The sequence below is a fragment of the Natrix helvetica genome (genome assembly GCF_964273705.1).
Source record: "Natrix helvetica genome assembly, chromosome: 1".
NCBI classification, from domain to species: domain Eukaryota; kingdom Metazoa; phylum Chordata; class Lepidosauria; order Squamata; family Natricidae; genus Natrix; species Natrix helvetica.
This window is the reverse complement of record NC_138548.1, coordinates 155,695,947-155,708,691: the sequence shown is the minus strand read 5'-3', so window position 1 is coordinate 155,708,691 and position 12,745 is coordinate 155,695,947. Positions and strand designations below refer to the sequence as shown.

General features: G+C 36.3%; 1 protein-coding gene across 20 annotated transcripts in view; it reads left to right on the top strand.

The window, feature by feature from the left end:
* The window catches only part of BAZ2B (bromodomain adjacent to zinc finger domain 2B), a 234,611-nt gene that overhangs the window by 176,642 nt on the left and 45,224 nt on the right, over nt 1-12,745 (top strand). For 9 of the 20 annotated variants that reach the window (XM_081936047.1, XM_081936044.1, XM_081936043.1 and 6 more), the window contains 8 exons: nt 1,676-1,886; nt 4,878-4,970; nt 5,080-5,141; nt 6,643-6,708; nt 9,238-9,303; nt 10,341-10,385; nt 10,679-10,705; nt 11,964-12,029. In XM_081936047.1, coding sequence (XP_081792173.1) covers nt 1,676-1,886; nt 4,878-4,970; nt 5,080-5,141; nt 6,643-6,708; nt 9,238-9,303; nt 10,341-10,385; nt 10,679-10,705; nt 11,964-12,029 — 636 coding nt within the window. Of the gene's footprint in view, nt 1-1,675; nt 1,887-4,877; nt 4,971-5,079; nt 5,142-6,627; nt 6,709-9,237; nt 9,304-10,340; nt 10,386-10,678; nt 10,706-11,963; nt 12,030-12,745 lie in introns of all 20 variants that reach the window. The other 11 variants (XM_081936054.1, XM_081936042.1, XM_081936057.1 and 8 more) reach the window with 3 other exon arrangements.

Here is a 12,745-nt window from a genome sequence, read left to right as displayed (position 1 = left end):
AAACAGATTGTGCTCATTGTCCCTCAAATCAATAGTCTATTAGAGAGGGGGGGAGGGAGGGAGAGAGGGGAAGGTTGCAATTCAGTTATCTTTCCATTTGTGTAAAGCAGAGGTGGTATTCAGCCGGTTCTCTCCGGTTTGGATGAACTGGTAGCAGTGGCTGCGGGAGGCTCCGTCTACCCGCCCCGACATAATGTGCGACCTTCTGCGCATGCACAGAAGGCGGCGCGCATGAGTAGAAGGTGGCATGTGCGAGCGAAGCGGTAGGGAAGCTAAGTGAATCCCACCACTGATGTAAAGGACTATGATCCAAAGGAGATTCATTTGGTCCATTGCTTTCCAACTTTCTGGAGTAGCTTTCAGAGTATCTGGGGAGTATCCACAAAAATCTTTCATCACTACTTTGCCGAAGAACATTTCATGACCAGACTTCCATTCACACAAATTCTGAATTGAGTAATACATATATAGCAGAATGGTGCATTTCCATGTGCAGAGATAATTAGAAGAGCATTTATTATGTGAGTCTTGACATGTAGTTGAAGTGTTAGAAATAAGATATATATTGACCAACTCATTGATAGCTGGGCTTCAGGAAACAAAGAGAAAAACAATTCAGAAGATACTAGATTACAGTATTAATGATTAGGTAAACATGGTACAAGACTCCTGTTCGACAAATTAAGTGGAAGATCCTCCTAAAATTGAAATGGATAGTATGAAGCAAGCTTCCATTTCTGCAAGTCAAAAATTGTTTTAAAACTATAGAGCATTACAAAATAGTTTCAATGGATATCTCAATAAATATTCTAATCACAAGCAGAAAAATCAGATGCATAATTGGATTTATTAGGATCATTTGTTTATTTACAATTTGATTCCTGCCTCATCTTTCTTTTCTGGCAAGTACTCAAATCTCAAATATATCTACAGTCATTTAGAAGTAATCCCATCGAGTTTGGGGAATTGAGCTCTAAGGCTACAATCCTAAGCAACCTTACCACTGGGACTTACTTGCAACTGTCAGAGTAATTATAGATTTGTATTAACAAACACTTCTTTTAGTATTTTTTTTCTCTTAGGCAACTTGCAATTTTCATAAAGAAGTCACCACTTTTTCAAGAAAAAGGTCATTCTTCACATTTTCCTTTTCATCAAGTCCAGCCAGCATGATGGCTATTCCATTTTGCTGGTGATATACCAGAACCCACATGGCTGTCAAATAGAGCAGTTTATCAGAATTTTGGAAGATCCAGATTTTAAGAAATTCCTGATTCTGTATTCACTGGAGTTCCATCAATTTATGGGTTTGGTTTCTAAAAGGAAATCGAAAGTCTTATCACCCCTCAGTACAGGTATATGTTGTCTTTGGTTATATATGGATGGGCAATCATGTCTTTATTGTGAAATAAACAAAAAGAAAAGAGATCAAGACAGCTGTGGACTGTGTGTAGTTTGGTACTCTTCAATTTTCTCTCTGCGAAAAGCACAAATTCTCATCCACTTACTATTACTTCATTAATTTGCTAATTGAATCACTCCAAGCTTACAGTTCTAATACTTACAGATATAGACATATGCTTCGATGCATATACATATATATGGATATTGAATTTTAATTTTATTTTCCATTTTGTGTTTATAATTACTTTTTGTGAAATATATTAATTACAAGGGAATGCAATGGTGTCTGCTGAAAGGAGAGGATGTCCTTCCCCGCATCAGAGCAATGGAAGGTCGTAGGGGCCGGCCACCAAACCCTGATAGACAACGTAGCAAGGAGGAATCAAAAATGAGACGTCGCAAAGGCCGACCGCCAAATGTTGGTACCACCGAATTCCTTGACAATACAGATGCTAAACTCTTACGAAAGTTACAAGCCCAAGGTAAGTATTTTATTATTTATTTTATTATTATTTTATACCTGTCTAAAATTTATGTAATAAAAAAAAATGAGGCTATGGTGCCTTCCTTGATTTTTTTTTACCAGGGGGCAACATCTGGCTGATACTGTGCAAACTTGGAAGCTAAGCAAACCGAGTGGTTAATGCTCCGATGAGAGATTATTGGAATATCAGGACTATATAGGCTGGCCTGAGAAGTTGAGGCAGTGCAAAGATTTGTAGTGTATCCTATTTTCAAGGGAAAAATGTTGCCTGGATAAGTCGTCAGCAGTTGAGCTTGACTCAAACAGGATTTTATTTACACACACACACACACACACACACACACACACACACACACACACACACACAACACACAAACAGAGCCATTTCTTTGCTTTGGAAAATGGGATTAGACAGTTCAATTCAGATTGCTTTAATAGATACCTTAACTTAATGTTAGATATTAATGTAGCTTAATATTTCACAATAATTATTCCCACAAACAACACTTTGGATTTGAAAAAGTCTTCTTTGATGCCTGGGAGTGCTTATATCACATCTGTCAGCAAATCCTTAAAGTAACTGTGGCTTATCTCAGGACCGTACTCTGCAGTTCCCAAGCAATCCCAAAATTGTGCGTTTAGCTTAAGGAGCTACAACAGGTGCTGCACGGCTCTAATATTTGCTTACAAGTTGGTAGTTTGCTGGATTACAGTTCTGTTTTTATCTTTGCTCCAATATGTTTGGCAATGTTTATCCCTTTTATGCAACTATCTTTTTCCTTCTCTTACTAAATTTATAAATACACATTTCTTCCTTTTCTAATTAAATCTCCTTTGCCACTTTTCACAGGATGAAATTACTGCAAGTATATAACAAACGAGCATTTATGTTCACCATTTTCTCTTTTTAACTTTTGAATATTTTTTCTGTGTTTTTAACATATCATCTGTAAAGGATCTTTTGTTTTGATTGCATTCTACTACAGATTTGCACAGCTCAGAAAGAAGGAGCCAGGTTAATTACATTGAAATGAATACCTTAAAAATAATCACGGGCTGAGAAAGAATAGCTGGTCTAGTGATTGCTGTTTTTCGGCTAGTGACAAGGAGGCAGTGCTGGAGCTGGCAGTGTCAGTGAGGCCTGGAGGCACTCAGCAGCTTATTTTTCAGGGTGGAGGAAGCTGTGAAAAGCTAGGTGATGGCAGCAGATTCTTCCTGGCAGCAACAATATTTGGTGGCTGTGGATTTGTTAAGGTTTTGAAAAAAAGCCAGCGGGCCACAGAAGGGTCCTTGGCAACTGCCCGTCATGCCATCCTGTTCTAGTAGTTGCTTTGGCAAATTGGATTTGCCAACCTGCACATGTGGAGAAACATAACACTAGCTTGGATAGATAAAGGATTTCTACAGTCTGTTAAAGATTTGCAGTACATGACCTACCTTTCTTTGTTTGTAAAATATGTAAATTCTTATGGAAACTTGCTTTCCTTGGCATGAAACTTCACTTTTGACAATTTAATGGAAAAAGTTTAGCATTATTACATTGAACTATTAAAAATAATTTCCTTAAAGATGAGGAGAAACTTTTTAAGCAGAATTTTGACAGTCCGAAAAATCCCACAAGTCCTTCCTAAGGCTACATTTGTGTTTGTGTTTTTTCCTGGCTTCTTAACCCCAAGGGACAGTTGGTTTATAGGTCTGTAGTGCTGCAAAAGGATAAAGGAAATTTTATCTTTAAATCTTGGATTACAAGCTCTTGGCCTATGAGCTCTTTTCAAGGGAAAAGAATGGTTCACATCCACATTTCTGCTGCTTGTGTGTTTGTAGATATGCCTCACAATAAAATCAACGCTGCAGAGCTTGGTTAAATCTTGTAACACTTGTAACACTTAGGGGAGAAGAACACATCCAGCCTTTGGCCCATTCTTCAGAGCACGTGCCAATGGCCTGGATGTTCTCACTTCGGTAGCCTCTGATTCTATAATTGGCACCTGTGTTATAGTTTCAGAGGATATATCTATGGGTAAAAATCTCTGCCTCTAATTGTGGTTTATTTTGTTTTTGTAAGGTAGCTTGTCTTGGCCACTGAATTTTGCTGTGGGAAAAGAATAGATTCAAACTGTTACATATAGCAAGTAAGAATTCTGCTCAGTGTAGTTTCAAATTACATTGGTAATAATCCAGTGGTGAAATTCTGTCTTGGTGAGCATGGCAGGGGAAGGATACTGCAAAATCTCCATTCGCACCCCACTCTGGGACCAGTCAGAAGTGGTATTTGCTGGTTCTCCGAACTACTCAAGATTTCTGCTACCGGTTCTCCAGAACCTGTCAGAACCCGCTGAATTTCACCCCTGGAATAATCGTTGCCCATCGGTCTGCACTTCTCAGTCCTTAACTCAAATTATTGTGTTCATTTGTGGGAATCACCCTTTAAGATTCAGAGAAAACATGAGCATTATCAAGGGACTAGAAACAGCCCTATGAAGAGAGATGGAGGGAATGGGGTATGTTTAGCCTTGAAAAGGATACAATAGCACTTTTCAATTACCTGAGATGATGTCACAGAGTCAAAAGTCAGAATTTGATTCCAGAGGGTAGGTTCAGAATAATGGATAGCAGTGACAGGAAGAAAAATTTCACTCCAGGACAACCAAGCCGAATTGTAACCCTTTGACCTGCAAGTAAAAAAAAAATGGCTCCAGTGATCTTCCAGAATCTGAATGTCAATCCATATTATTTTAATATTGTTTTAAATTACCCAAGAGGAAAAAAAGAAAAGAAAAGAAGTGATGGTTTGAGATACATCTGCAGTTTCATACTTTCCCTGGGGTACTAACAAAATAACAAATATTTGTATGAAATCATATTAAGGATTTCCTCAGTGCTGAATTGCCTCTTTTCCATTTGTTTTTAATCTCTCCATTTGTCCAACTGTCCTTGTGTCAATAGGCAATCTTTATTATACCACAAGCATTTCCCCTTTGTGTTCCAGAAATTGCTAGACAAGCAGCACAAATCAAGCTTTTGAGAAAAATTCAGAAGCAAGAGCAGGCCCGAGCTGCTAAGGAAGCAAAAAAACAGCAAGGTCAGTATTACACGTTTTAAGAACCTTCCAGCTTTTGAAACCATAGATATTATGTTTCCATTATCCCTGACTGTTATTTACTTCCAACACACTTTTGTCTTATTCTTAGCTATAATGGCTGCAGAAGAAAAAAGGAAGCAAAAAGAACAGATAAAAATAATGAAACAGCAGGTAAGTTATGTCTTTCAGGTTGCAACTATGCGCCTTGCAAAATGTACTATTTTAGTGGTGTGGGTGCGTGTTTGTGTGTGCATGTGTGTGCGTTTGTGTATCTGTAGTGGGGCTACCACTTGAAAACTCATTTTGCTTTGCTCGAGCTCAGCTGGATAATTTGATGATCCATAACACATTATGGAATATGATGCATTTCAAGCATGAAGATTTGCCATCACCTGCAAATTCTATAAAGTTGCATTTAAAGGGGAAAAGCAAAAAAAAAAAAAAAGAGGAAAGTTTTTTTTAAAAAAGAGGGAATGTACAATCATGAATATCTGTCCATTAATACACCATCAACCTTGGGCATAAGGGAACATTTTGTTCCATTTCTCCTGCCCTTCCAGGATCGATTGGGGAGAGTTCAGAAGTCCCGTGCTTATAACCACTTGCAGCGTCCCTCGGTCAGGTGACCATGATTTACATTGTTTTTGCCAAAAACTGGTGTTTGCTACTGATTTTCAGCAAAAACACTGGCATTTGCTTAATGACCATAGATTCACCTAACAACCATGGTGATTCACTTACCAACCACTCGTCCCTTATGTTATTTTTGGTGTTGTATACTAATGATACTTTGTTTTGTCCAAATTCTCTCTTAAATTATAAGATAATATGAATGTCAGTCCTTTTAGCCTCATATACTGTTCATCCTATTCTTAAATTTACTGAATAGAATTTATTTTCTTTGTCCATTATATTCTCCATTAATTCACAGTTATTACCATCAGCTCTTGAAGCTGTGAAATGCCAGAGAAGTAAGCAGCAGCCTTTGGGATGTCTTCATACAGAGACACAAATTGAAATGAAGAAATTTACAATACATTCTTGCTCAGAAGTGATTCCCTCTGTATTTGTGGTAGTTTGCTTCTATTAAGAACTCAGTCCCAGTGTATTATAGAAAGGTGGTATGAACAGCAGTGATTTTAATAAAATTGGTCAATATTGTGGCTAATATTGCTGTGTGTTCTGTTAAGTATAGAGGGAAAACAAAATTCTTAGAAATGCTTTATATATCAGTATTGGAGCACATGTTATTTCGGCAGCCATTTGTTTTAGGCCAAAGTTGAGATTTTTGAGGTGCAGGTGAATCATAGCAAAACATTATTTTTAAGCATCTGGGACCATTTTCTTACTAACTTTGATTGTAGCTCGCAGAAGGTGGTCCTTCAATGGTACCACAATGCCTGGAAGTCCCCAACCACCTAGAAAAGGGCTGCAGTCTTAACATTGCATTATTTGGCAGATGTCATCGCATGATCTGGTATTGCATATGAAATCATTGTGGCTGGCCTCTTCCAGGGGAATACGATGAAATAATAGCAAGCAGTGAGCATACAGGGGAGGCTTCACCTGAACTGGATGGGTCTGTGTGGAAATTCACTCTCAGCTATGGCAGCAGTGGGGATGGTCCATTATTACTGCTGCTTCAAATGAATGAAAGTCTTTCTTGTTCCAGGAAAAAATTAAGAGAATTCAGCAAATCCGAATGGAAAAAGAACTCCGAGCACAGCAAATATTAGAGGTACGGCCAACTTTTAATGGCAAATAAAAAGAAGGGCTCTTGCAAGAATTTAACAATTTTGTATTAGGATTGTATGCTGTTGTAGAAATTTCAGTCCATAGATTAAAAAGTGTGGCTCCTAAACTGAGAATTTTTATTTTTAAATGGATATAAAACCACTCCACAGAATAGTTAATATGTACAGGAATTTCTAGAAGAAAATTATTAGACTGTTGCCAACTTCTTGTTCACATACAGAGGAATACTATTCTTATATGTAAAAGAGTAACACATTTAATAGATTATAATACACTTTAATATACTGGACTTGACTTTGTCAAGGGCATCAGATTCACTAGAATAATCCAATGAAGTGAATTGTACTCTTATGAAATCTTATGTGACAATAAATACATTCATGCTCAGGATGCAATAAACTCACTCATGCTCCTGTGTACACATATACACACCCACAAACACGCACACCCACAAGACCTTCCATGGTTTTTTAAAATAATTTTTAAGTATAATCTTTATTAAAACTAATTAGCTAATATGAACTAATAGATAATAAAAAAAGAAAAGAGAAAGCAAGAAGAAAACAAGAAGTGGAAGAAAAGGAAAAAGTTAAAACAAAATAGGGAAAGAAAGTATAAAGACTTGGCTTCCGGAATTCTTCATAGCAGTTATAAGTTCAAATATATTTTGATTTCTCTCTCTAAATTTATATCATCATATTCATCTTTCTATTCACTATCCTGTCTAAACATCAAAACCATAAATCACAAGTTAATTTTTTTCATTTTACGCAAAAAAAGTCCACAAGAAGCTTCCAGTCAGCAATAAATGTAGATAATGTTGTGTGTCAAAGAAGTCAACTTATCCATTTCAGCAAAATCTGTCAGCCAACCGGTTCTCCATGGTGGGTAGTGTCAAATCTTTTCATCTCTGTGCATACAGTAATCTTGCTGATGGGAACATATATTGAAATAATCTTCCATGGCTTTTTTCTAACTGTTTAACCATCAATCCTAAGAGGAAATGTTCTGGCTTCAATTGAATATTAATCTTTAAAATTCTTTGTATCAAAATATGTATTTGGATCCATAACTATTTAGCTTTTTTTTTTACAAACATAAGATGCCCCTCCACGTTGTTCACATTTCCAACGTACATTTGAAGTGCCTTTATGTATTCTAGATAATTTTTTCTGCCATCATGTACCAACAGTACATCATTTCTCTTTCTCAAAATTCTCTTTGAGAACATAGCACTATATAAATTTCAAACCTTCTAAACACATATTGACTTATCTGCATAACCAAAATTCTTAGTCTACTTTATTGTACATTCTTTAACTTCTTTTTCCTGTGTTTGAAATTTCTACAAAAGTTAATACATTTTTGCAATTTTTTAAATAAATAAAATTACATGTTCATCATCTCTACACAATAGTATTTCAAATTCTGACTTACAGATTGTCACTCTATATCATAAGTCCTTTTATCCATTTTAAAACTTTCAGGTAACTAAATGGAAGAATCATTAACAACTACATATCCTTTTGCTATTAATTTGCAGTAACCTTCCCCTGGAGTGGGATGGGAATGGAGATTTTACAGTATCTTCTCCTGGAGTAGGGGTGGGAATCAAGATTTTACAATATCCTTCCCCTGCCATGCCCACCAAGCCACGCCATACCGACCAAGCCACACCCACAGAATCGTTAGTAAAAAAATTTGAATCCCACTACTGCTACTTATATACTCCTGTAGATATTGGAAAGCTAAATGATGAAGGCAGAGAAGGGAAAGACAATTTGTTCAAGTCACTAGAACAAACAAAGGTGTATTAAGAAGACTGATACTTGAATAGCATGATTTTAACCTTAAAGAATGTGCATGCTTATACTTCTAAGAGATGTATGAATTTATTTTTATTTATTTTTTTGCAAAAAGTTGGTTTGTATACATTCTATATATAACTAAAATGGAGAAAATTGAGATTCATGATTCCTGTTTCAGGTTTCCATCTCTGATCTTTCTGGCAACATTTATTTTTAATCTCAGTTGTCATACTTGCTGTTTAACCATCAATCGGGGGAAATGTGGTTCTAATAATATTCCAAAGAGATGTTATTTTTTAAATACTAACTTAATTAGATCCTTAAAATTGTACCCACGTATGAGGTTTATCTAGGATATAAAAAAAAACATCACTCATCATTAGTTGTTCATTTGTTTGTAAACATGCCACTCCAAGCAAAAAGTTTAGAAGTTCAGTAGTGCAGCCATGTTGTAAGATGACATGTTGTTATATATGATGTTTTTCCTAGACTGTACATATGTAAGTCTTTCCTCTAGAAAAAAAAATCAATTGAATGAACTCCTAACACATAAAAGTACTGAGGAAGAACTTTGTTATGATGTGTACATGGTGTGTAGTATTGTTTCGCACCTTGTGAAGCATGAAGCCTTATTGCTGGTCTGAGATTATTTTCAAGCTGTAGCGTTCTCTTGCATGACCTTGGGACCTGTTTTGCATGCACAGGCTAAAAAGAAAAAGAAGGAAGAAGCAGCAAATGCCAAATTATTGGAGGCCGAGAAACGTATAAAGGTTAGTTTAGAGAAGCATCAGAGCTTTTATTTTCCAACCATTTAAAAAATGCATTGTATGACCATACACATCAAACCTGATAATGTATCCAAATTTTTTTTTTTTTTGAAAAAAATCAACACACTTTTATTCTGAATGCTTTGCTCTGTATAGGCATATACATGTGTCTTTCTGTGTTTTGTGTGTGTGCATCTATAGTCTGTAAAAACACAATAGGCTTTTAAGCATATGTTTCTGACATTCAGCTTCCATATATGTATATGTAAGTAATAATAATGAAAACAATTAAAAGTTCATACATGATCTTAAAAAAAAAAACCCGAGCCATTTAATAAATATGTAGCTTAACATTAAGATTGAGGCCAGGATCCCCAAAACAATGAGTTACCTTCTGTGCATAGCAGAGTTCCCTCTTGCTGTCAATCTCCATTGTTGTTCTCTAAAATTCCTCTTTAAGTCTAGAGAATTAGCCAGTGTAGCACTGGAGACTCAACAATAGAAGGAAGAGGGGGAAGTGGATAATTTCTGTAGTTTTGAGGCCAGTCCGAAACGCATGAAAGAGCTCTGATTCAAGTTACTGGATCTGTTCCCAATTTTCCATTTTACTGTTGTAAAGAAGTCAATTTATAGAAAAAAGAATCGCACCGTGAAAAGAATCTGTTAATGCAAGTCTGTTTGGGTAGTGGAACAGAACATTCGAATCCCACTTTGTTCCCATCAGGTTTGGGATGATATAGCTGTACATAACCTGCAGGTCTATGCAGAATACGAGGGCCTTGTTTTCTTCTGATCATGTTGCTTCATTCCCGATTGCGGCATGATCTGATAACCACTGTAGTGCGTCTTCCACACACTGTCTTTTTCAAGATAATCAACAAGTCATTGCAGGTTATTAGAAAAATAAATTAAAGTGGGATCCAATTTTTTTTTTAAAAAAATGCATTTTTACTTTGATCAATATGGTAGAAAAGTCATCTTTGGTTGATAGTAACATTTATCAGATACTTGATTTTTCTTTCTTTCTTTCATATTTCAAGGAAAAGGAAATAAGGAGACAGCAAGCTGTCCTTCTGAAACATCAGGTATGTATCCAGAATTTAATTTAAAGAAACAGAAATTCTATTTTTGAATGAACACCTAAAGAATTTGGAGGACAAATCTTCAAGTGTTCTCCCCTATATGGTATATACTTATTTTAGTTGAATAAGTGTAAATATATGTAAACGTTTTATTTAAATGCTTTCATTCACCTTATGGGTAAACAGCTTTGCTTTGGGATGGGATGGTGGGAGGGGGGGGGAGAGGGGAATTATAAAGTGGTTTTTTTGACTCTGTGATTTCTGTTTCATAATATTGTGCCAACTCTTTCTACCAGGAGTTGGAGAGGCATAGACTAGATATGGTATGGGTATGTTTACTTTTGTACATCTAACACCGCATTGTGATTTGGTTGTGATATGGTTGTCATAGCAATGCATAAAATGTAGCACTGGCTGCTGTCATATTACATAATGCTGCATGGCTTTCCAGCACAGTGCATTGCATACATCTGCTTGTCTTGTCTGTAAAAGAAAAGAACACAACTTACTTGAAACTTAACTGTAAATTGACCCATCTGAGCCACCTGTGAGGCTGTTGCCTTGTTAACAGAATCTTCTTTGCTGTAGTATCAAGTTGGACTGCTGAACGTAGTGAGGGTTCAAATTCACATTACCCTTACGCTTGCTTTTTCGAAATATAAATAGGTTATCCATGATTTTCACTAGGCCATTTGTGCACATGATTTGGGAAACCATGTTCAATTTTACTTAACGCTAACGTCAAAGAGAGATATGATTTTCAAATTACTTCAGTGTTGTGCAATTGGGGAAAAAAACTTGGTTTGAAATTACTAAAGAGTATGCAGTCTTTGGGCTTTATTAAAATAAACCCACACGATTTTGGTCCCTAGACAAAAATTTGCCATTTTTTCCCCATTGTGCTCTAGTTCAGGACTAACTCAACCTAATCCTGGGTGGAGCTTCTTTGGCTTGCCTTAGAGGGACAACCCAGAGGATTATCTCATATCCTGCTCAAATATGGCTACTTCATCAGACACTAGTTGTCAAACCAACATATTTTATTTTCAGTGATTGGCTGCCAATGTTAATTGTATCCTCAGCAACACATACCCAAATGAATGATTACAGCCAATGTGTAGCCCAAATGGTTTTTCAATTTTTTTTTAGTAATTTTCGATTATTTTCTAAAGTATCCGCGTTAACAGATTTTAAAATTTTAATTGGCCACTCAGCGAGCGACTGCAAACTTCCTATTACAGCAGATGTAAGGTAACTGACCTGTTCCAGCCAACCATTATGCTTTTTGTTCGGCCAGCTTCTGAAGGAGCCTCACAACTGACCATAAGTAAATCTGTACGCTTCTGTTTTACACTGTCTCCATGTTCATCGCTTTACCTTTTTGCTTTCAGTTGTACTTGTATTTGCTTTCTAAACCTGAACTAAAACATGCACAGACTTGCTATACTTTTTATTTAGCATACACCCTGACTTGTCTGTTAATGCTAAACATGTCCTGTCGAGTTCTGGAATTTTTTTTTAATAAAAAAATAAACTCTTACTTTCAATAGTGCTTTGTTCTAATTTGATTTGATTTAATAGGAACGGGAAAGAAGAAGGCAGCATATGATGCTGATGAAAGCTATGGAAGCACGTAAAAAAGCAGAAGTGAGTATTAAGGTCTGATGTAGACTGATTCTGTTTCCTCTCCTCCCTTCCAATATTTTAATTCTTTCTTTTAAAAAAAAAAAATTCTAGTTTTAATCAAACTTCTTAAGGACAAGTAGTAGCTTACCTACCATCAGTAAATCTATTTTCATTTTGCAATTAGGTCATTTCATGCTCTTAAATTTTACCTGCAAATGCAGTCTTATTCCCGGCCCTCCTTCCTTAAGTTTGCAGATTTTGCCTTCCCACCCACCCCGCTCCCGAACCCGGTGCAGAATATTTCCTCTGTGACTTCTATACAAAACTCAAAATAAATGATAATTATAGGTGCTTATTCCCCTACTTGCTTGATCTAAGCTGTCACATACAAGAAACAAATGGAACTCTGGGTTACATTTGGCATAGCATTTGCATAAAGCAATTTCAGTTTGGTTCCGTGTGGCTGATTTTTTAATAGCTGTTGTAGGGCCCTGACCTGGATTGGGACCAAGACACAGTCTTGTTCAGAAACACAACTGTTTACAGGGAGAGGGCACTATTATTCATTCCAGTGCTGTCAAACACTGTCAAATATAATAAACAACTATTTAAACTTTAGGCAATATTACATTTTCTGGAGAGTAATCAGGGATGCTTCAATGAAAATAAGAACTGGAAGGCAATTTAATCAGCTTGATTTTCCTGTGTAGTGCAGCTATAAAGAACTGCTAAAAAGG